We start from the raw sequence: 24815 nt of genomic DNA, 5'->3' as shown, positions 1-24815 counted from the left end.
TACACAAGACAATGGACCAACCCACTACCGAGGGCAGAGAACTGAAGCAAGAGGAACTACTTACAACCCTGCAGTCTGGGGAAAGGAGACCTTAAATACTGTAAATTAAACAAAATGAGAAGACAGAGAAATTTCTTACAGGTAAAGGAGCACGATAAAAACCCACAAGACCAAATGAATGAAGAGGAAATAGGCAAACTACCTGAAAAAGAATTCAGAGTGATGATAGTAAAGATGATCCAAAATCTCAGAAATAGAATAGAGAAAATACAAGAAATGTTTAAAAAGGAACTAGAAGAACTAAAGAGCAAACAAACAGTAATGAACAACACAATAACTATAATTTAAAATACTCTAGAACGAATCAATGGCAGAATAACTGAGGCAGAAGAACAGATAAGTGAGATGGAAGATAAAATGGTGGAAATAACTGCCACAGAGCAGAATAAAGAAAAAAGAATGAAAAGAATGGAGGACAGTCTCAGAGACCTCTAGGACAGCATTAAGTGTGCCAACATTATAGGTGTCCCAGAAGAAGAAGAAAAAAGGAAAGGGTCTGAGAAAATATTCGAAGAGATTAGAGTTGAAAACTTCCCCAACATGGGAAAGGAAATAGTTAATCAAGTCCAGGAAGCACAGAGAGTCCCATACAGGATAAATCCAAGGAGAAACATGCTGAGACACATATTAATCAAACTAACAAAAATTAAACACAAGAAAAAATATTAAAAGCAGCAAGGGAAAAGCAACAAATAACATAGAAAGGTATCCCCATAAGGTTAACAGCTGATCTTTCAGAAGAAATTCAACAGGCCAGAAGGGAGTGGCAAGATATATTTAAAGTGGTGAAAGGGAAAAACCTACAACCAAGATTACTTTACCCAGCAAGAATCTCATTCAGATTACTCAGCCATAGAAAGGAATGAAATTGGGTCATCTGTAGAGACGTGGATGGATCTAGAGATTGTAATACAGAGTGATGTAAGTCAGAAAGAGAAAAACAAATATTGTATATTAATGCATATATGTGGAACCTAGAAAATGTTACAGATGAACCAGTGTGCAGGGCAGAAATAGACACAGATGTAGAGAACAAATGTATAGACACCAAGCGGGGAAAGTGGTGGGGGTGGGGGGGTGGTAGGATGAACTGGGAGATAGGGATTGACATATATACACTAATATGTATAAAATAGATAACAAATAAGAACTTGATGTATAATAAGTAAATAAAATAAAATTCAAAATAAAATGGATCTCAGATTCTACAGAGAAATCAAAAGCTTTAAGGAAAAGCAAAAGTTCAGAGAATTCAGCACCACCAAACCAGCTGTACAACAAATGCTAAAGGAACTTCTCTAGGCAGGAAACACAAGAGAATGAAAAGACTTACAAAAACAAACCCCAAACAATTAAGAAAATGGTAATCAGAACATACATATCAATAATTACCTTAAATGTAAATGGATTAAATGCCCCAACCAAAAGACATAGACTGGCTGAATGGATACAAAAACAGGACTTGTATATAGGCTGTCTACAAGAAACCCACTTCAGACCTAGGGACACATACAGTCTGAAAGTGAGGGATGGAAAAAGACATTCCATGCAAATGCAAATCAAAAGAAAGCTGAAGGGCTTCCCTGGTGGCGCAGTGGTTGAGAGTCTGCCTGCTGATGCAGGCGACATGGGTTTGTGCCCCGGCCTGGGAAGATCCCACATGCTGTGGAATGGCTGGGCCCATGAGCCATGGCCGCTGGGCCTGCATGTCCGGAGCCTGTGCTTTGCAACGGGAGAGGCCACAATAGTGAGAGGCCCACATACAGCCAAAAAAAAAAAAAAAGAAAAAAAGAAAGCTGAAGTATCAAGACTTGTATCAGACAAAATAGACTTTAAAATAAAGATTATTACAAGAGACAAGGAAAGACACTATATAATGATCAAAGGATCAATCAATGAAGAAGATATAACAATTGTAAATATCTATGCATCCAACATAGGAGCACCTCAATACATAAGGCAAATGCTAACAGCCATAAAAGGAAAAATCAACAGTAACACAATAATACTAGGCAGCTTTAACATCCCACCTACACCAATGGACATATCATCCAAACACAAAATAAATAAGGAAACACAAGCTTTAAATGACATGGTAGACCAGATGGACTTAATTGATTTTTATAGGACATTCCATCTAAAAATAACAGAATACAATTCTACTCAAGTGCACATGGAACATTCTCCAGGAGACATCATATCTTGGGTCAAAAATGAAGCCTCAGTAAATTTAAGAAAATTGAAATCATATCAAGCATCTTTTCCAACCGCAGTACTGTGAGACTAGATATCTATTACAGGAAAAAAAAAACCTGTAAAAAATACAAGCACATGGAGGTTAAACAATATGCTACTAAATAACCAAGAGATGACTGAGGAAATCAAAATATACCTAGAAACAAATGACAATGAAAACATGATGACCCAAACCCTATAGGATGCAGCAAAAGCAGTTCTAAGAGGGAAGTTTATAGCAATACAATGCTACCTCAAGAAACAAGAAAAATCTCAAACAAAAAACCTTACCTTACACCTAAAGGAATTAGAGAAAGAAGAACAAAACAAAACAAAAAACCAAAATTAGCAAAAGGAAAGAAATCATAAAGATCAGATCAAAATTAAATGAAAAAGAAATGAAGGAAACAATAGTAAATCTGGTTCTTTGAGAAGATAAACAAAATTGATAAACCATTAGCCAGACTCAACACGAAAAAAAGGGAGAAGACTCAAATCAACAGAATTAGAAGTGAAAAAGGAAAAGTAATGACTGACACCACAGAAATACAAAGGATCATGAGAGACTACTACAACTAACTATATGCCAAAAAAATGGACAACCTGGAAGAAATGGATAAATTCTTAGAAATGTACAACCTCCCAAGACTGAACCAGGAAGAAATAGAAAATATGTGTATAACAATCACAAGTACTGAAATTGAAACTGTAATTAAAAATTTTCCATCAAACAAAAGCCCAGGACCAGATGGCTTCACAGGTGAATTCTATCAAGTATTTAGAGAACAGCTAACACCTATCCTTCTCAAACTCTTCCAAAATATAGCAGAGAGAGGAACACTCCCAAATTCATTTTATGAGGCCACCTTCACTCTGATACCAAAACCAGACAAAGATGTCACAAAGAAAGAAAATTACAGGCTAATAACACTGATGAACATAGTTGCAAAAATCCTCAATAAAATACTAGCAAACAAAATCCAACAGCACATTAAAGGGATCATGCACCATGATCAAATGGGGTTTATCCCAGGAATGCAAGCATTCTTCAATATATGCAAAGCAATCAATGTGATACACTATATTAACAAACTGAAGGATAAAAAACTTATGATAATCTCAATAGATGCAGAAAAAGGTTTTGACAAAATTCACCACCGATTTATGATAAAAACTTTCCAGAAAGTGGGCATAGAGGGAACCTACCTCAATATAATAAAAGCCATATATGACAAACCCACAGCCAACATCAGTCTCAGTGGTGAAAAACTGAAAAGTTTTCCTCTAAGGTCAGGAATAAGACAAGGGTGCCCACTCTCACCACTGTTACTCAACAGAGTTTTCAAAGTTTTAGCCATGGCAATCAGAGAAGAAAAAGAAATAAGAGGAATACAAATTGGAAAAGAAGTAAAACTGTCACTGTTTGCAGATGACATGATACTATACATAGAGAATCCTAAAGATGCCACCAGAAAACTGCTAGAGCTAATCAATGAATTTGGTAAAGTTGCAGCATACAAAATTAATGCACACACATCTCTTTCATTCCTATACACTAATAATGAAAGACCAGAAAGACAAATTAAACACTCCCATTTACCACTGCAACAAAAAGAATAAAATACCTAGGAATAAACCTACCTAAGGAGGTAAAAGACCTGTACTCAGAAAACTATAAGAAACAGATGAAAGAAACCAAAGATGACACAGATGGAGAGATATACCATATTCTTGGATTGGAAGAATCAATATTGTGCAAATAACTAAACTACCCAAAGCAATCTACAGATTCAATGCAATCTCTATCAAATTACCAATGGCATTTTTTACAGAACTAGAACAAAAATCTTAAAATTTGCATGGAGACACAAAAGACCCCAAATAGCCAAAGCAATATTGAGGGGAAAAAAAAAATGGAGCTGGAGGAATCAGAGTCCCTGACTTCAGACTATATGACAAAGCTACAGCAATCAAGACAATATGGTACTGACACAAAAACAGAAATATATAGATCAATGGAACAGGATAGAAAGCCCAGCGATAAATCTATGCATGTATGGTCACCTTATCTTTGACAAAGGAGGCAAGAATATACAATGGAGAAAAGACAGGCTGTTCAACACGTGGGGCTGGGAAAACTGGACAGCTACGTGTAAAAGAATGAAATTAGAACACTTCTTAATACCATACAAAAATAAACTCAAAGTGGATTAAAGACCTAAATGTAAGACCAGACACTATAAAACTCTTAGAGGAAAACATAGGCACAATACTCTATGACATGAATCATAGCAAGATCTTTTTGACCTACCTCTTAGAGTAATGGAAATAAAATAAAAAATAAACAAATGAGACCTAATGAAACTTAAAAGCTTTTGCACAGCAAAGGAAACTATAAACGATGAAAAGACAACCCTCAGAATGGGAGAAAATATTTGCAAATTAAGCAACCGACAAGGGATTAATCTCCAAAATCCACAAGCACCTCATTCAGCTCAATATCAAAAAAACAAACAACCCAATCCAAAAACGGGTGGAAAACCTAAATAGACATTTCTCCAAAGAAGACATACAGATTGCTAACAAACACATGAAAAGATGCTCAACATCACTCATCATTAGAGAAATGCAAATCAAAACCACAATGAGGTAACACCTCACACTGGTCAGAATAGTCATCATCAAAAAATCTACAAACAATAAATGCTGGAGAGGATGTGGAGAAAAGGGAACCCTCCTGTACTGTTGGTGAGGTTGTAAGTTGGTGCAGCCACTATGGAGGACAGTATGGCGGTTCCTTAAAAAACTAAAAATAGAACTACCATATGACTCAGCAATCCCACTACTGGGCATATACCCTGAGAAAACCATAATTCAAAGAGTCATGTACCACAGTGTTTATTGCAGCACTATTTACAATAGCCAGGACATGGAAGCAGCCTAAATGTCCATTGACAGATGATTGGATAAAGAAGATGTGGCACAGACAATGGAATATTACTCAGCCATAAAAAGGAACAAAATTGAGTTTTTTGTAATGCGGTGGATGGACATAGAGTCTGTCATACAGAGTGAAGTAAGTCAGAAAGAGAAAAACAAACACTGTATGCTAATGCACATACATGGAATCTAAAAAATTGGTACTGATGAACCTAGTGGCAGGGCAGGAATAAAGATGCAGATATAGAGAATGGACTTGAGGACACAGCAGGGAAGGGGAAGCTGGGACGAAGTGAGAGAGTAGCATGGACATATATACACTACCAAATGTACAATGGATAGCTAGTGGGAAGCTGCTGCATAGCACAAGGAGATCAGCTCAGTGCTTTGTGACCACCTAGAGGGGTGGAATAACGAGAGGGGGAGGGAGGTGCAAGAGGGTGGGGATATGGGGATATATGTATATGTATAGCTGATTCACCTTGTTTGTTGTACAGCGGAAACTAACACAACATTGTAAAGCAATTATACTCCAATAAAGATATTAAAAAAAAAAAAAGAATGAGTAGGTACCTAGAAGTTTGTATAAAGGGAGGCAGAGAGTTAAGGAATTTCTTGGTAATTGCTTTATTTTGCCAAACAAACAAGAAGCATGACGGTTTGATAAGAATAAGGAGGGGAGGATAGTAGGGCAAGAGAGTAAAATGAGAATTGAGGATTTGTAATAGCAACTGCATAGAGAGTGGACCATCTAGGGATCCAAAGTTTGCTAGACACTGCTAAGAAGACATCTCACTGCTTGCTGAATGTGGGTGCTGGGAATCCAATGTGGTTTTTCTTCAACTTATTGTAGTTTGGCTACAGTCATGCAGAAAACAAAGAGTTGGATTGAACAAGGGATTTGATTTTTTTCAAAATGAATGTGCATAAAAAATGTTGGAACATGAAAGTTAAGGATAATGGGGCATGATTTAAAATAATGCATGTGGCTAAGTGATTTAAAAGAGGTGAAAGCTAGAGGGGGTTGGCAGAGTGAGCAAGAGACTGGAGAATTTGGTGAGAGAAAAGAGTAGGAAGAAGCAGTGAGTAAGGAAAACGTACATGGTTGAAGTTAGAAACTGGAATATGAAGTGTGCCCCAGGCTGTTACTTCAGACGCCTTCTTGCTAGCACCTAACAGGAAACCTGCTGTGGTCAGTTCTTGTCCTTTATGACTCAAAACTGATTTCCAGACAAAATATCTGTACCATTCTCTAGTAGGTTTATGTGACTATTGGATGAATAAAGTTATGGGAAGGGTGGAATTCCCTTTATTAGAGTTCTTAAATTCTAAGAATGCTTGAAGATGTAGGGTTTTTTTTGGTTGTTATTGATTTTGTCTGCCCAGAACGCCTTTCCTTCCTTTTTCTAGTTTAAAGAGTGACGAAGGGAGAGTAAATGCCATTCCTCATTGATCTTTTCAGAGAGTGACTCACAGTGCAAAATTTTATCAAGTGGGACGTCCCCTAGAGCTGTATCAGCTGTGGGGAAGAGCATGATTTTCTTTCACAGAAAATTTTCTACCCTGCACAATTTGGAGGAGAGGCATTCATATTCTTCAACTCACCTTTCGAATGGAATATAAAATATGGCCATAGCAATGAGCAATGACACCCACAGGTACCACCATGCAGTCAAGAAATAAGAAAAGCACAAAGGAAGAGTCGCTGGTGTCCTTGGATTTCCAATCCACAGCACAGCCTAGTACATGCACATCCAGGATATACCTGTGCCAGCCCAGGAGAGGTGACCCTGACCTCACCAGTGAGTATAGCCAGATGTACGTAATGGCCCTCCAGGCCCAGGAAAAACTGATCACTCTGTTATGGATCATGCCAATATAACGTTCACAGGCCAGTGTAGTTAGGGTGATAATGGAAAAAATACCTGCAAGAAGAGAAAGTGGGACAGCATAGCACGGCACTGTGGGGTTGTGGGAGAAGACAGGCAGAACAGAGCAATACATTCTCTGCTGGCAATACCTTACAGAGTATCTGGAACCAACAAGGTGCTCTAAAAGCCAAAATACCTTAATAGAGATAACGCCTCACAGTCCCCAGGAAACTCAGTTGGAAACATGTTTACTCATAAAGAAAATGTGGAATGGAAAATGGCATGTGAGTTATAGCAGGACAAAAATAAAAGCTCTAAAATCAGCTCTAGCCCAGTGGTACAGCTGTTGTGTTAAATTTTCTGCCAAAGAGAAACTCTGGAGCATTTCAAGAAGAGTCACTAAAAAAAAAGTCTCTTTTGGTTTTGACTTCTCTCAGGCATCTGACTCGGCTATAGAGATAAAGTCAAAGTGGGTTCCACAAATGTGAACTGACCAAAGTGATGGTAAAATTACACAAGAGCTGTCCTAACCTACCTACTAGCAGCGTCAGCCTATGAACTTTCACATGCAAGACTGCTGACAGAGATGGAAGTCTTCTGTGCTCCTGTGTCTTCATCTATACTTTTATTTTGCAACAAATAGGCTTTAACAAGATTATTCATTTATTTCTCTGCCTCTCCCGAGAGAGCAATTTATTCACTCAATAATTTATATATTTCATATATTAATTTGCTTATTCATTAACTGCATGTGTCAATAACGGTGCTAGAAAATTGACGTGAAGTGGTGAGTGAAACAAGGTTTTGTGGAACATATTACAGTCCAGTGGGTAAAAGAGAAGAGATAATAACAAACCAAAAAGCAAAACAAGTAAATTAGTGAAGTGCTATGAAGGAACGAGACGGTGCAGAGATAGAGAATAATGTGAGGTGAGGCAGGAGAGGGCATAAAGGGAAATGTGGACAGGGTGTCAGGAAAAACTTCATTGTGCTCAGAGCTGAAATCGGGAGCCAACATTGTGATGTAAGAACACAGGAGTTTACTGAATTTTCCTTTCTTATTATTTAGTTCAAAGCAATAAGAAATTTAAAAAATATAATATAGTTTTTGACCATAACTGTGTCTTAGCAAGCACAATGGGCTTCAAGTCCTGAATTCAGTTGCTATTATTCAGTACCATGACCAGTTAGTACAGACCTAGAGAGAGCAAGCCTTGCATTCCTCAGGCCCTCCCAACAGCACGGGTATATATAAGTAGCAGGCTTAGTCACACTGACTTAGTCTTGGATGGTGACCCATTTGAACTGACCTAAACTACATCTCTTTGTTGCAAAATATATGTCAGCCTCTTTTTTTTTTACTAGCGAATTTCAATCCTGAGTCCAAATTACTTTCTATATTCTAATTGATTCCCAGATCACACCCCAGGAGGATGAAAATGCACGGATAATCTTACAACAATGTTACATGTACTTTTTAACTGATGTTAAGCCTAATTCTCTATTCCAGGTGACACTATGGGCAGGAAAGGGGAAGGTGACTGTTGCAAACTGGGCATCAGTTATGAGTCAAGCCCCATGGTAATCACTCTATATATACTATTCCTTTGTTTTGGAAAAAGAGGTCCATGGCTCCAGAGGGTAAGAGATGGTGGAGACAATTTTGAGAACCCAGGACTGACTTCAAAACTTGATTTTGTTGTTACACAGCCTATTGTACTACAGGGCAACTTCTATTACCCTACAACTTCTATAGGGCTAGTGTGATGTCCCTGCTCCCCCTATAAAGCTGTGAATTGATCATGTATGTATTAAGTGCCTCTTACTCTGCTGAGTAGGTCTTGTAGGAGAAATCAGAGACATGTGGTCCCTACCTTCAAGGGGACTACAATATGCTTATAAAGCCAAGACTAACTCATATGCAACATTTAAGGGCAATGTAAGATGGGCAATGTAAGATGATACGTAATCATATGTTAAGTTTATTGTGCAACAACAAACCAGAAAAATGAAATCCCACTGGATTGTTCTTTGGGGATGGCTTCATGAAGAGGTAAAAGTTAAGTTGGATCTGAAAAGATGGACTAGGTGTTAAGAAACAAAAAGTATCAGGGAGGGCATTTCTGACTGGAAGGAGAACTTCTACAAAGGCAAAGCAATCCTCTTTGAATTCGTGTAAGAACCTCTAAGACTCCAGACATGTGGAGAGGTAGAAATGTTAGTCATTACCAGGCTTGTACACATCTGACCATGCCTTCTGTCACTGTCTGTGGTCCACAATAGGGGTCTTCAATCTTTTTTCTAGTGTTTTTCCTAATAGAATTTTGAGAAACTATGTATACTCTCACATTTTTAAAGAGATATATTTAAATTCTTTTTACCTTAAGTTTAAAGACTCATGCAATGTAAATATAATTTTAATAGAGAAGAATGTTTTGTATTCTATTACAAGTTAATCACTAAAGGGATATTGCATAAGCTTAAACAGTACATAATGACCCATCTCTGGGAACACTGACTTCCAGGTAATGAGCATTAAACTAAAATAACTTTGTTTAGCTCACAGGAAACATCTTGACTAGGCCTACCTGTGAATGACTGCAGGAAGGAAGAAATTAACACATCCCCTCCAGAGGCTGACTGGAACCAGGAAAGGTTTGACTTTACTCCCTCCCCTTTTGGTATAAAAGAAGCCTGAATTCTAACTCAGACAAGATGGTTCTTTGGGACACAAGTTCACCATCTTCTCAGTCTGCTGGCTTTCAAATAAAGTCACTATTTCTTGTCCCAAAAACTCATCTCTCAATTTATTGGTCTGTTGTGCGGTGAGCACTATGAGCTTGGACTCAGTAACATAAACATTGAAAAATATATTACTTTACTCTTTAAATATATCCAATGATTCATAAATGTTAGTAATTCCATAAACATATTTGTATCTATATTTGCATATATATATACTTACATGTCTATACACAAAAACCCACACATGTAGATGATTAATCATTTAAACTCATACTTCCCTTCTGCTTTTCCCTTAAAAATTTTTTATAGAAGTTTATTTATTTTAATTTTATCTTTTTATACAGCAGGTTCTTACTAGTTATCTATTTTGTACATGTTAGAGTGTATATGTCAATCCCAATATGCCAATTCACCCCACCACCACCACTCCCCACCCCACTTTCCCCCTTGGTGTCCTTATATTTGTTCTCTACATCTGTGTCTCTATTTCTGCCTTGCAAACAGGTTCATCTGTACTATTTTTCCAGATTTCACATATATGCATTAATATACGATATTAGTTTTTCTCTTTCTGACTTATTTCACTCTGTATGACAGTCTCTAGGCCCATCCACGTCTCTACAAGTGACCCATTTTCAATTATTTTTATGGCTGAGTAATATTCCATTGCAAATATGTACCACATATTCTTTATCCATTAATCTGTCAGTGGGCATTTAGGTTGCTTCCATGACCTGTCTATTGTAAATGGTGCTGCAATGAACATTGGGGTGCATGTGTCTTTTTGAATTATGGTTTTCACTGGGTATATGCACAGCAGCGGGATTATTGGGTCATATGGTAATTCTATTTTTAGTTTTTTAAGGGACGTCCATACTGTTCTCCATAGTGGCTGTATCAATTTACATTCCCACCAACAGTGCAAGAGGGTTCCTTTTTCTCCACACCCTCTCCAGCATTTGTTGTTTGTAGATTTTCTGATGATGCCCATTCTAACCAGTGTGAGGTGATACCCCATTGTAGTTTTGATTTGCATTTCTCTAATAATTAGTGATGTTGAGCATCCTCTCATGTGCCTCATGGCCATCTGTATGTACTCTTTGGAGAAATGTCTATTTAGGTCTTTTGCTCATTTTTTGATTGGGTTGTTTGTTTTTTTGATATTGAGCTGCATGAGCTGTTTATATATTTTGGAGATTAATCCTTTGTCCATTTATTCATTTGCAAATATTTTCTCCCATTCTGAGGGTTGTCTTTTCATCTTGTTTATAGTTTCCTTTGCTGTGCAAAAGCTTTTAAGTTTCATTAGGTCCAAATTTTTATTTTTGTTTTTATTTCCATTACTTTAGGAGGTGGGTCAAAAATGATCTTGCTGGGATTTATGCCAAAGAGCGTTCTTCCTATGTTTTCTTCTAAGAGTTTAATAGTGTCTGGTCTTACATTTAGGTCTTTAATCCGTTTTGAGTTTATTTTTGTGTATGGTGTTAGGGAGTGTTCTAATTTCATTCTTTTACATGTAGCTGTCCATTTTATGCATCACCACTTATTGAAGAGCCTGTCTTTTCTCCATTGTATATCCTTGCCTCCTTTGTTATAGATTAGTTGACCATAGGGGCGTGGGTTTATCTCTGGGCTTTCTATCCTGTTCCATTGATCTATATTTCTGTTTTTGTGCCAGTACCACATTGTCTTGATTACTGTAGCTTTGTAGTATAGTCTGAAGTCAGGGACTCTGATTCCTCCAGCTTCGATTATTTCCCTCAAGATTGCTGTGGTTATTCGGGGTCTTTTGTATCTCCATACAAATTTTAAGATTTTTTTGTTCTAGTTCTGTAAAAAATGCCATTAGTAATTTGATAGGGATTGCACTGAATCTGCAGATTGCTTTGGGTAGTATAGTCATTTTCACAATACTGATTCCTCCAATCCAAGAACATGGTATATCTCTCCATCTGTTTATGTCATCTTTGATTTCTTTAATCAGTGTCTTATAGTTTTCTGAGTACAGGTCTTTTGCCTCCTTAGGTAGGTTTATTCCAAGGTATTTTATTCTTTTTGTTGCAATGGTGAATGGGATTGTTCCCTTAATTTGTCTTTCTGATCTTTCATTATTAGTGTATAGGAATGAAAGAGATTTATGTGCATTAATTTTGTACGCTGCAACTTTACCAAATTCATTGAGTAGCTCTAGCAGTTTTCTAGTAGCACCTTTTGGATTCTCTATGTATAGTATCATGTCATCTGCAAACAGTGAAAGTTATACTTTTTCTTTTCCAATTTGTATTCTTTTATTTCTTTTTCTTCTCTGATTGCTGTGGCTAAAACTTCCAAAACTATGCTGAATAATAGTGGCAAGAGTGGACATCCTTGTCTTCTTCCTCATTTTAGAGGAAATGCTTTCAGTTTTTCACCACTGAGAATGACTTTTGCTGTGGGTTTGTCATATATGGCCTTTATTATGTTGAGGTGTGTTGCCTCTATGCCCACTTTCTGGAGAATTTTTATCATAAATGGGTGTTGAATTTTATCAAAAGCCTTTTCTGCATCTACTGAGATGATCATATGGTTTTTATTCTTCAGTTTGTTAATATGGTGTATCACATTGATTGATTTGTGTATATTGAAGAATCCTTGCATACCTGGCTAAATCCCACTGATCATGGTGTATGAGCCTTTTAATGTGTTGTTGGATTCTGTTTGCTAGTATTTTGTTGAGGATTTTTGCATCTATATTCATCAGTGATATTGGTCTCTAATTTTCTTTTTTGTAATATCTTTGTTAGGTTTTGGTATCAGGGTGATGGTGGTCTCGCAGAATGAGTTTGGGAGCATTCCTTCCTCTGCAATTTTTTGGAAGAGTTTGAGAAAGATGTGTGTTAGCTCTTCTCTAAATGTTTGATAGAATTCACCTGTGAAGTCATGTGGTCCTGGACTTTTGTTTGTTGGAAGATTTTTAATCACAGTCTCAATTTCATTACTTGCGATTGGTCTGTTCATATTGTCTATTTTTTCCTGTTCAGTCTTGGAAGGTTATACCTCTCTAAGAGTTTGTCCATTTCTTCCTGGTTGTCCATTTTACTGACATAAAGTTGCTGGTAGTAGTCTCTTATGATGCTTTGTATTTCTGTGGTGTCCATAGTAACTTCTCCTTTTTCATTTCTAGTTTTATTGATTTGAGTTCTCTCCCTCTTTTTCTTGATGAGTCTGGCTAAAGGTTTACCAATTTTGTTTACCTTCTCAAAGAACCAACCTTTGGTTTTATTGATCTTTGCTATTGTTTTATTTATTTCTATTTCATTATTTCTGCTCTGATCTTCATGGTTTCTTTCCTTCTACTAACTTTGGGTTTTCTTTGTTCTTCTTTCTCTAGTTCCTTTAGGTGTAAGGTTAGATTGTTTATTTGAGATTTTTCTTATTTCTTGTGGTAAGATTGTATTGCTATAAACTTCCCTCTTGGAACTGCTTTTGCTGCATCCCATAAGTTTTGGATCATCGTGTTTTCATTGTCATTTGTTTCTAGGTATTGTTTGATTTTCTCTTTGATTTCTTCAGTGATATTTTGGTTATTTAGTGACATATTGCTTAGCCTCCATGTGTTTGTGTTTTTTATATTTTTTTCCTGTAATTGATATCTAGTCTCATAGTGTTGCAGTCATAAAAGATGCTTGATACAATTTTAATTTTCTTAAATTTCCTGATGCTTGATTTGTGACCCAAGATGTGATCTATCCTGGAGAATGTTCTGTGTGCACCTGAGAAGAAAGTGTAATCTGCTGTTTTCGGATGGAATGTCCTATAAATATCAATTAAATCTATCTGGTCTATTGTGTCATTTAAAGCTTGTGTTTCCTTATTAATTTTCTGTTTGGATGATCTGTCCATTGGTGTAAGTGAGGTGTTAAAGTTCCCCACTCTAATTGTGTTACTGTCGATTTCCTCTTTTATAGCTGTTAGCAGTTACCTTATGTATTGTGGTGCTCCTATGTTGGATGCATACATATTTATAATTGTTATATCTCCTTGGATTGATTCCTTTATCATTATGTAGGGTCCTTCCTTGTCTCTTGTAACATTATTTATTTTAAAGTCTATTTTATCTGATATGAGTATTGCTACTCCAGCTTTCTTTTGATTTCCATTTGCATGGAATATCTTTTCCCATCCCCTCACTTTCAGTCTGTATGTGTCCCTAGGTCTGAAGTGGGTCTTTTGTAAGCAGCATATATATGGGTCGTATTTTTGTATCCACTCAGCAAGCCCCTGTCTTTTGGTTGGAGCATCTAATACACTCACATTTAAGGTATTTATTGATATGTATGTTCCTATTACTATTTTCTTAATTGTTCTGTGTTTGTTATTGTAGGTCTTTTCCTTCTCTTGTGTTTTCCACTTAGAGAAGTTCCTTTAGCATTTGTTGTAGAGCTGCTTTTGTGGTGCTGAATTCTCTTGGCTTTTGCTTGTCTATAAAGTTTTTAATTTCTCCGTGGAAACTGAATGAGATTCTTGCTGTGTAGAGTCATCTTGGTTGTAGGTTCTTCCCTTTCATTTCTTTAAATATGTCATTCCTCTCCCTTCTGGCTTGTAGAGTTTCTGCTGAGAAGTCAGCTGTTAACCTTATGGGTGTTCCCTTGTATGTTATTTGTCATTTTTCCCTTGTTGCTTTTAATAATTTTTCTTTGTCTTTAATGTTTATCAATTTTGATTGCTACGTGTCTCGGCATGTTTCTCCTTGGGTTTATCCTGCCTGGTACTCTCTGCACTTCCTGGACTTTGGTGGATATTTCCTTTCCCATGTTTGGGATGTTTTCGACTATAATCTCTTCAAATATTTACTCTGGTCCTTTCTCTGTCTCTTCTCCTTCTGCGGACCCCTATAATGTGAATGTTGGTGCATTTAATGTTACACCAGAGGTCTCTTAGTCTGTCTTCATTTCTTTTCATTCTTTATTCTTTATTCTGTTCTGCAGCATTGATTTTCCTCCATTCTGTTTTCCAGGTCACTTATCCATTCTTCTGCCTCAGCTGTTCTCCTGTTGATTCCTTCTAGTGTATTTTTCATTTCAGTTATTGTATTGTTCATCTCTGTTTGTTTGTTCGTTAATTCTTCTAGGTCTTTGTTAAACATTTCTTGCATCTTCTTGATATTTGCCTCCATTCTTTTTCCAAGTTCCTGGATCATCTTCACTATCATTATTATGAATTCTTTTTCTGGAAGGTTGCCTGCCTCCATTTCATTTAGCCGTTTTTCTGGGGTTTTATCTTATCGCTTCAACTGGTACATCTTCCTCTGCCTTTTCATTTTGTCTATCTTTCTGTGAATGTGGCTTTCGTTCCACAGGCTGCAGGATTGCAGTTTTTCTTGCTTCTGCTGTCTGCCCTCTGGTGGATGAGGCTATCTAAGAGGCTTGTGCAAGCTTCCTGATGGGAGGGATTGGTGGTGGGTCGAGCTGTTTGTTGCTCTGGTGGACAGAGCTCAGTAAAACTTTAATCCACTTGCCTGCTGATGGGTGAGGCTGAGTTCCCTTCCTGTTGGTTGTTTGGCCTGAGGCAACTCAGCACTGGAGCCTACAGGCTCTTTGGTGGACTAATGATCGACTCTGGGAGAGTTCATGGCAAGGAGTATTTCCCAGAACTTCTGCTGCCAGTGTCCTTGTCCCGGCAGTGAGCCACAACCACCCCCCACCTCTACAGGATACCCTCCAACACTAGCTGGTAGGTCTGGCTCAGTCTTCTATGGGGTCACTGCTCCTTCCCCCTGGGTCCTGATGCACACACTACTTTGTGTGTGCCCTCCAAGAGTGGAGTCTCTGTTTCCCCCCATCCTGTCAAAGTCCTGCAATCAAATCCCACTAGCCTTCAAAGTCTGATTTTCTGGGAATTCCTCCTCCTGTTGCAGATGCTTAGTTTGGGACTTCTGACTTGGGGCTCAGAACCTTCACTCCAGTGGGTGGACTTCTGTGGTATAACTGTTCTCCAGTTTGTGAGTCACCCACCTAGTGCTTATGGCATTTGATTTTATTGTGATTGTACCCCTCCTACCATCTCACTGCAGCTTCTCCTTTGAAACTTTGGATGTGGGTATCTTTTTTGGTGAGTTCCAGTGTCTTCCAGTTGATAATTGTTCAGCAGTTCTGATATTCTTCTCTCCTAAAATTTTTATCCCAGTGTAATATATTCATATGGTGAAAGATTTTAAATTATTTCCCTTATTCTTTTCTTCAACAAAAATATATTTGGAAATTGATTTTAAAATTTTCTGGATAGTAAGCCTCTAAGTGTTAAGAAAATCTGTCTTATAGATTATGTTTTCACTACAATTTATATCAGCATACAATTGATCAAAATATTTTGTTAAATATTAAAAAGAAAAAATTACAAATACATATATCAAAATGATAAATACAGCTGTCCCTCACTGCAAAGAATATATCTATCCATGGTTATTATTACCCATGCCAAAATAATGTAAGGTAAATTCTCCTCCTATTTTTCTTCTTTCTGAAGTTAAAGAGAGATTTCTTGATCATATATAAATCCAGATGGTAATGGAAGTTTTATTACAGTCAATTTTTATTAATTTTAAGAATATGTTTCTATATTGAATTACTTAAACTCTTCTGAATTTATGTGCCAAAAATCAGTGTTTATTTTCAAAAGTTATTTTTAGTTATTTACCAACTACCATTCAATTTTATTAAAACAAATAATTGGAAACAACCTGAGTGTCATTCACTTCATCAAGATCTTCATCAATATTTTAAATTGTCCCTTTGCCATCCTGAATTTTCCTCCCACACCCCCCACTGGTAATACTCCACAGTTAAAGTTTATCTGAGAAAGGTTAGGAGCTTGCCTTTCTGTGTAAAGTGGGAGAAAGCTGATTGAAAAAGGGAGTGCCTGGATAGTAAGTATGATTTCTAGGAAGAATACAAATGGAAGCTGAGAACTTAGAAACTGATTCTCATAAACTTATCCTTGCAGAGCCATTGGAAAGAGTTTATATTCCTCTAGCAGTATGCATACTCCAATTTGAAGACAACAGACTATAAAATCTAATCTCATTGTCATATTATCAAGACTGCTTACTACTGTGAGGTATCACCTCACACCAGGCAGAATGCCCGTCATCAAAAATTCTACAAATAATAAATGCTGGAGAGCATGTAGAGGAAAAAACCTCTCCTACACTGTTGGTGGGAATGTAAGTTGGTGCAGCCACTATGGAGAACAGTATGAAGGTTCCTTAAAAAACTAAAAACAGAACTGACATATGATCCAGCAATCCCACTCCTGGGCATATATCTGGAGAAAAACATAATTTGCAAAGATACATGCACCCCAAAGTTCATAGCAGCACTATTTACAATCTCCAAGATAAGGAAGCAACCTAAATGTCCATCGACAGATGAATGTATAAAGAAGATATGGTATTTACTCAGCACTATTTACAATCTCCAAGATAAGGAAGCAACCTAAATGCCCATCGACAGATGAATGTATAAAGAAGATGTGGTATTTACTCAGATATTTACTCAGCCATAAAAAATAATGAAATAATGCCATTTACAGCAACATGGATGGACCTAGAAATTATCATACTAAGTGAAGTAAGCCAGACAGAGGACAAATATCATATGATATCACTTATATGTGGAATCTAACAAAAATGATACAAATGAAATTATATACAAAACAGAAATAGACCCACAGACATAGAAAAGAAACTTATGGTTACCAAAGGGGAAAGGGGGAGAGGGATAAATTCTGAGTTTGGTATTAATATATATATACTACTATATATAAAATAAATAACCAACAAGGACCTACTGAATAGCACAGGGAACTATGCTCAATACTTTGTAATAACCTATAAGGGAAAAAAATCTGAAAAAATAATATATGTATAACCGAATCACTTTGCTGTATACCTGATACCAACACAACACTATAAATCAACTATATTTCATTAAAAATTAAAAAAAAACCCAAAACCAAACCAAAACAAAACAAAAACTGGCCTCTTTGATATTGCTGTTCCCTCTGCCTGCAATTCTGACAAAGATCTCATAGTCTGAAGGAGAAGACAGACATGTAACCAAATAATTATAAGAATGTGATCAGTGCTAAAACTGAGCTGTATTTGGGGAGCTGGAGAATGCAGTGAAGGAAGTACTTATCTCTTTGCCAGAGGAAATACTGGGGAAGATTTTAAGAGAAAACAATATTTGAATTGATGCATGGGAGGGAGTTTATCAAGCTGACAAGGGTGAGGATATTTCAAGGCCAAGGATATAGTGTATACAAAAGCATGGACATGAAAAGAGGTATTCAAATGTTAACTCCATGCATCAGTTTGGGTCCAGTAAAGTTCTTTGTGATATAACTTGATTATGCATTATTTACAACATTTATCGACAAACATACATCATGCACACACAATATACCAGGAACTGTGCTAGGTAATGGAAAAACAAAGACAAATTATAAACAGAGGAATAAATAATTATGAAACAATTTGATAAATTCTATGATATAGGAATGTTTTTGAGGCCAAAGTCCTGGATTCAATTCCAATTTCTATACATAAATACCATGACTCTGGGAAAATTAATTAACATTTCTGAACCTCAATTTGCTCACCAGTAAAATAGGAATAATTTTACCAAAACGCTGTCTCATTGTGTGTGTTTGTGTGTGCGCGTGTGTGTATTAAATGAGAATATAAATGTAGTTAGTAAAGTGGTAGCATATAAAGTATTATTATTTAATAGCTGAGTATCTGGGAGCAAAATTGCTTTAAGTGGTAGAAAATTGTCAGAAGGCACAGGAGTGTGTAGAACTCTGGAGCTTAAATACGAGTTTATTAATAATATGTACAAAAGCTGAGAACCAAATCATTTTCCCTCTTTGGCCACTAGAGGTCCACATTGAACAGCTTCAATGGCCTAGACTCTGGGTAAGCAAGTTTACACTAAATAGAATAAGTGTTTAGAACAGGTATTGTTTAATCATGCCCCAGATCTGTTAATTCCTATGTGGTAGATAAAGTTAATATGACACAGTTCATGCATTCAAGGAGCTCATGCTCCTTGAAGGTGGTATAAGAAGAAACTCCAAGTGTGACAGTAGGAGAAGGAATATACATACAATTCAGGAGACTTTTCTCTGGGAAGCAGGCACGATCTGAATCTTGAATATGAATACCTTTTAACCAGGCAAAAAAGGAGGGGGTGGGGGAAAGGACTGTCAATTGTATTCCAGGAAGAGGGAACAGTTTATGTAAACACATGGAGACCTGACAGAACTTACATTATTTGGGTTCCTACAAATAATTCAATATGGTAGAAAAAGAGAGAGAAGTGAAATAAGAGAGAAGTGAAAGAGCAGGGACTCTCCCAGGAAGACCCTTAAACATCAGGCGAGGAGTTTGAAATGTATCCTGAGGGCTCTGAGGAGGCTTTAAAATGTTGTTGTTCTCTTCTACCACTGTACAAGTCTAGAGAATTTTGTTTTATTTTCTTTTGGTTTTGCTTTTGCTGATTTCCCTTATGGAAAGTTCTTTCTGACTGCATTATGGAAAAAGGCTTAGGGTGAGAGACAAGTCTGGTAATTGAGAAACCTACTGGAGCAATACAATCATAGTGATGGGGGACGGAACTAATGCAGTGACACTGAGGAAGAAGAGATGAGAAGTGTCCATAAGCTTTATGGGTGTGAATCTTTGTTGATGTGGGAATGAATGAAGAAGAATCAAATGATGGATAGTTGATCTGGAGAGGAAATTGGAGAGAGATAGATTTGGGAGAGAAGATGATTAGGGGATAAAGCACTTCATCATGGATTCTCTGGTGATTTTTGAACAAATCACTCAGTGGTCTGTGTTTCAAATTCTCTACCTATAAATTGGGGCAAACTTTAAAAACCTGACTTGTGGCAGATAAAATCTTACAGATCATATGGTAAAAATCTTTCAAACTAAGTGGGTATACATTTTTTCCAAGCAATAAAAATTCCAGTTTTGTTCATTCAAAAACATTTATTGATTTGCAAAAGTTTCAAAAGATGTAGTTTATTTCAGTCCACATAAAGCTATTTGAAGTTGCTTAATAAAAATGCTTCTTTATTACGTAACTGGTGGTTTCTACTCATACTTGAACAACATTAGAGGAAAACAGTGCATTTAATATGCTTGAAAAAGTTTGCACTCTTAGGAGAGTAACCAATTCTTCTTTGAAATCTTGTTTATGTTGCTTATTTGTTGAATAAGATTTCCCACCCCTTTTAATTTAATTAGCAATGATAATTTCAGCCACTAACACAGAGTGCTTACTATGTGTCAGGCACTGTTCTAAGCAATTTACCTTTGTTATTTTATTTAATCCTCACAACTCTGTGAGACACGAAGAAATTATCATCCCCATTTTGCAGATGGTGAAACTGAGGCAAAAATAACTTACCATGGTCACAAGTTAATAAATAACAGAGCTGAGATTCAAATCAGTCTGCTTCCAAAGTCCATGCTATGCTATACTCATCTTCTAATTTCCTTTTAAAAATTATAAAACAATTTTATACTATTGAAGTAGGCTTTGCAGAAAGCATATTTAATCCATCTGTTATCTACTACATATGTTCTGTAACTGTGTCTACTTTTGATATCAGAAGAGGTAATTTTTAAAACTCAACTTTTTTTTTTAGTTGAAGAATTTTAAAGGAAAATAGAGATGACCATTGTATAATGTTTCCCAGCCATTGGAATGAGCAATTCCATTTGATCGATAAAAGCAGTCCTCTGAAACACCAAAATGATGGTTGGTTTTTAGAATACATATTTTAGGCATTTATCCGATGTCTATATTAAGAAGAAAGAAATTAACGTTAGTTAATGATTCTTTCTTTATAACTGCTTCCTTCCCTTTATGGAATGCCATTTTCCAACTATTTGTTCCAAAAACAAATTTATTATTCTTCATGTTTAGTATTCAAAGACCCAGTTCCATAAGAAACCCAGCACAGCATAAAACTCTTTCCATGGGTTAACAAAATTATGATTTCATGGGCTTCCCTGGTGGTGCAGTGGTTGAGAGTCTGCCTATCGATGCAGGGGACACGGGTTCATGCCCCAGTCTGGGAAGATCCCACATGCCATGGAGCGGCTGGGCCTGTGAGCCATGGCCGCTGAGCCTGCGCGTCCGGAGCCTGTGCTCCGCAACGGGAGAGGCCACAACAATGAGAGGCCCGCGTACGGCAAAAAAAAAAAAAATTCAGGTAAGCAGCTTAACTGAGATTTACTTTTGACTGCCATGTAGCCACCAAATGCTTGCTGTGCATTAAGAATTGGGAGCACCCTCACCAAAAGGGCCAATGACTCCTCAGAAGAGAGTGATTCAACACGGCAGTCTCAGATTGTGGTCTGTGGACTAGCTTCTCACTGTTTAAATGTCTGTATTATTGTCTCAGTTGTCCTCACTCATGCAACACTTCACTGTGTTGGGGTTCAGGGAGGGCCACCCCAAAGTGTGCCTCAATGGCACATTGATTATTTTGAACTAAAGTTACTTAAGAAATGGCCAACACAAGAGGAACACTAACCATCTCCTCTGTCTTCCTGAAAGCAGGACATAAATCTCTCATGTGAAAGGTGTGCTCTCTGCATCTAGAGGGAGAAGGATACCTTGTCACCAGAGATAGGGAATTCAGGCCAAGAAGACTGTGTAAACAAACCTTGTTACTTCTTCCATTTACTACCCCCAGCCCAAACTGTGTTTAGATTTTTCACTTTATTGGGCACCCCAAAACTTTGTCCTCTCAATTTCTCTCAAATTTATTGTTTCTTTGTCTAAAAAAGCATAAAAGCTGCCTGCTTGGGTCACTCCTTGGTCTCATTTCTATGAGACCTCTATGTAAATGATTAATATTTTTTCTTTTTCTTCTGTTAATTCATTTTGTGTCAACCTTATTGTTAGTCCAGCGACAAAAACTGGGTAGAGGAGGGAAATTCCCCCTTTCATGACTAGTGGTATTCCGTATATATTGAAAAAGGGAGTGCATTTCTTTCCCCATTAAATCTAGTGATTTTTTTTAATAGGGGAGGCAGGGGGAAGTAGTCGTTGACGCAGGTGGTAAAACACAGCGGACTGTCTGTGTGTGTGTCCTCCTCCTGGGCTACCTTGGGCATCTGCACAGTAGCCTGGAAATCATTCTAGGCTCATCTCCGCCCTGCAGTCTTTGATTCATTCAATATCATCACTTCTCGGCCTCTGACTTCTCTGGCTTCAAACTTGGCTCCTTGATATCCTACAGCCCCATTTGGACAGATAACCCAATTTTAGACTGTTTCCTTTGCCTGTTATTTGAATTTAAGGTTTGTTTTTTTCTCCCCCCTGGTAATTGTTTAACTCCATGCACCATAACCAAAGGAAAGGAGTGCCCTATCTTTGGATAGGGCATCATTAGAACTTACTCCATGCTTATGTTCCTGCTTGTCAGGGGAGGACATTGAATAAGATAACTCACAATGGGGGAAATGGGATAATTACTACACTAAGGGACTCAACAAATGTCCATTGTGACCAGTCTACAAGTCCAGTGAAAAAGGACAGTTTGAATATATAGTAACTTCTCTGTCATATTACTTAAGATTCAGAAGAGTGACAAACACAAGCAACAGTGGGACAAAGGTCTGGAAAACAGTCAGATGGAAACACTGATATATTCTGATATCTCAGTTGTACATTTAATCCTAATTCAACTGCACTTGTAGAATGGGTATGGTACCACAGGTAAAATGGGAGGCATACACTTAGTTTTAATCACTCAATCAAAATTACTCCTTGAACACAGCATTCTAGATCTTATGATAATTCACCACAATGTACTCAAGAAAACTGTAACAGAGAATGTTCTGCTCACAGGACCTTGACTCTGACCCACTTTAGGAACATGTTTACTTGCTTAATTTTCACTCTTGTATTTCCCCTATCTCATATTTTCACTTAACACCAACAGAAGGCTTTTCTTCTGAAATATATTCATCTCTGTGCTTCATACCACTCCCATTATTCTAGTGCAGGCTCACATCCCACAGGTGATCGTTCTGACCGATTTCCTCATTGATTTTTTTTTTCTTTACCTGACCTCTATCATCCTCTCGTGCACCAAATACCAGTTTGAGACTGGACTCAGTTTATGTGCCATCCTACATCTCCTTGACCCAGCTCACAAGCCCCTCTCTTAGCCATGGGCCTTGAACATTTGCCTTGCTTTAAAGCAATGGTGGTTCCATGACTACAGTCACCAAGCTACAGCTCCTACTGCTGTAACAACCATAGACCTACTTGCAGTACCAACCTGTACCTTTGCCCTCACTGGACTGGACCCACAGAGACTCTCTTCCCTAGCTGCTGCCTGGACGCAGCTGACCCAACCCAGAAGCAAGGGGACATTAACACATAATGGAGCAGACATGGATGAATATGAGTCAGGAGACAGGAAGGACTGAAGTTAAATTGCTTGCACTCTCCTCTAACTCCATGGGTTTCATACAGCCTCTCCAAAGTTGTCCTGCAAGATGAAGCAATCAGCTCTTTTTGTGAAGCTGTGGCCAGCTTGGCATTGTATCTTTTCATATTTGACTGCCTTTCTTCCATGTCTCTTCCTCTATTCTCTCATTCTTGAGACCCTGGGAATATATCCCCAATAAATCATTAGTCCTTATGCTTTGCCTTAGGCATTATTTTGGGAAACTTGTGCTAAGATAATCATCTTAAGGTTCTCTGTAGCATAATGATCTGCAAAGCTCCCTTTGCTTAACATTCTGCTTTCAAGGAACTCTGCATATTGCTTCCACTATCTGGTCAACTTTCTCTTTCACCGTTTCTAATTTCCTTAGTGCATGCTACACTCTGCTCATACACAACACAAACAGACTATACCTTCATGGCTGCTGTTTATTACCTACTATATTTTGGTATAATTCAATATATACCCAAGTCTGCAATCAAGTTATCAACACCCTTAGGTGTTGATAGGTAGGGACCATGTCTTTTGTATCCTGACATCTTCCTTGGCACCTGGAATAGTTACCAAGGTATTATCATATATTTATTGATGATAAAAGTTAAGTATACCATGTTTCTTCTCAAATAAAGAATAAAAATCCTGGAGCAAACATGGTCACCCTTGTAAAATAAACAAACACTAAGGTTGTCACCTATGCTTAGAAATAGTCACAGTCCAATTTCAATGAAAAGGGAAAATGTTCCTAATGGAAAGTAGCAACATATAAGTTAGGAGAAATAAAACAAGCCAACTTCCTGCACTTTTCCCTAAGGGATTCCCTTTTTTTTTTCTTTGCGGTACGCGGGCCTCTCACTGTTGTGGCCTCTCCCGTTGCGGAGCAACAGGCTCGGGACACGCAGGCTCAACGGCCATGGCTCACGGGTCCAGCCGCTCCGCGGCATGTGGGATCTTCCCGGACCGTGTCCCCTGCATCGGCAGGTGGACTCTCAGCCACTGCGCCACCAGGGAAGCCCGGGATTCCCTTTTCAGCTTGAAACACTATTTGACACTTAGCACAATTTAATTTTTGACTATTAAAAAGACCCTGTAAAATATTCATTTTTATGGATGATGGGAAGTCAAATGGTATTCTCATTAGATTTGTCATCTCTTGTTCTCCAAACACAATAATAAATTGTTACACCTTATTTCATATGGTATTTTACATTTTTCAAAGTACATTGCATATATTTTTCTCATCATATCTTCATAGACATGTGAAGCAGAAAAGGCTCATTATCACCACTGAATAAGAGTGTGGGGAAAAGGGGCTGAGATTAGTGACTAGCCTAAGGTCACAAGATTAGTAAAGTTTTGCTTGGAGGAGAACCCAGGTCTTCTGACTGCTAGTCCAGAGCTCTATTTGGATTCTCCTTGGAAAGATCTGATGAAGTGAGTTGGTTG

The 24815-nt window shown here is 37.5% G+C and overlaps 1 protein-coding gene across 1 annotated transcript in view; it reads right to left on the bottom strand.

The window, feature by feature from the left end:
• The window catches only part of OPN3 (opsin 3), a 58209-nt gene that overhangs the window by 9401 nt on the left and 23993 nt on the right, over positions 1-24815 (bottom strand). Inside the window, 1 exon segment of the mRNA XM_030868600.2 lies at positions 6841-7160. Coding sequence (XP_030724460.1) covers positions 6841-7160 — 320 coding nt within the window.

The sequence above is a fragment of the Globicephala melas genome, chromosome 1, assembly GCF_963455315.2.
Source record: "Globicephala melas chromosome 1, mGloMel1.2, whole genome shotgun sequence".
Lineage (NCBI taxonomy): Eukaryota > Metazoa > Chordata > Mammalia > Artiodactyla > Delphinidae > Globicephala > Globicephala melas.
The sequence above is the reverse complement of the archived record's forward strand: the minus strand, read 5'-3'. Positions and strand labels throughout refer to the sequence as shown.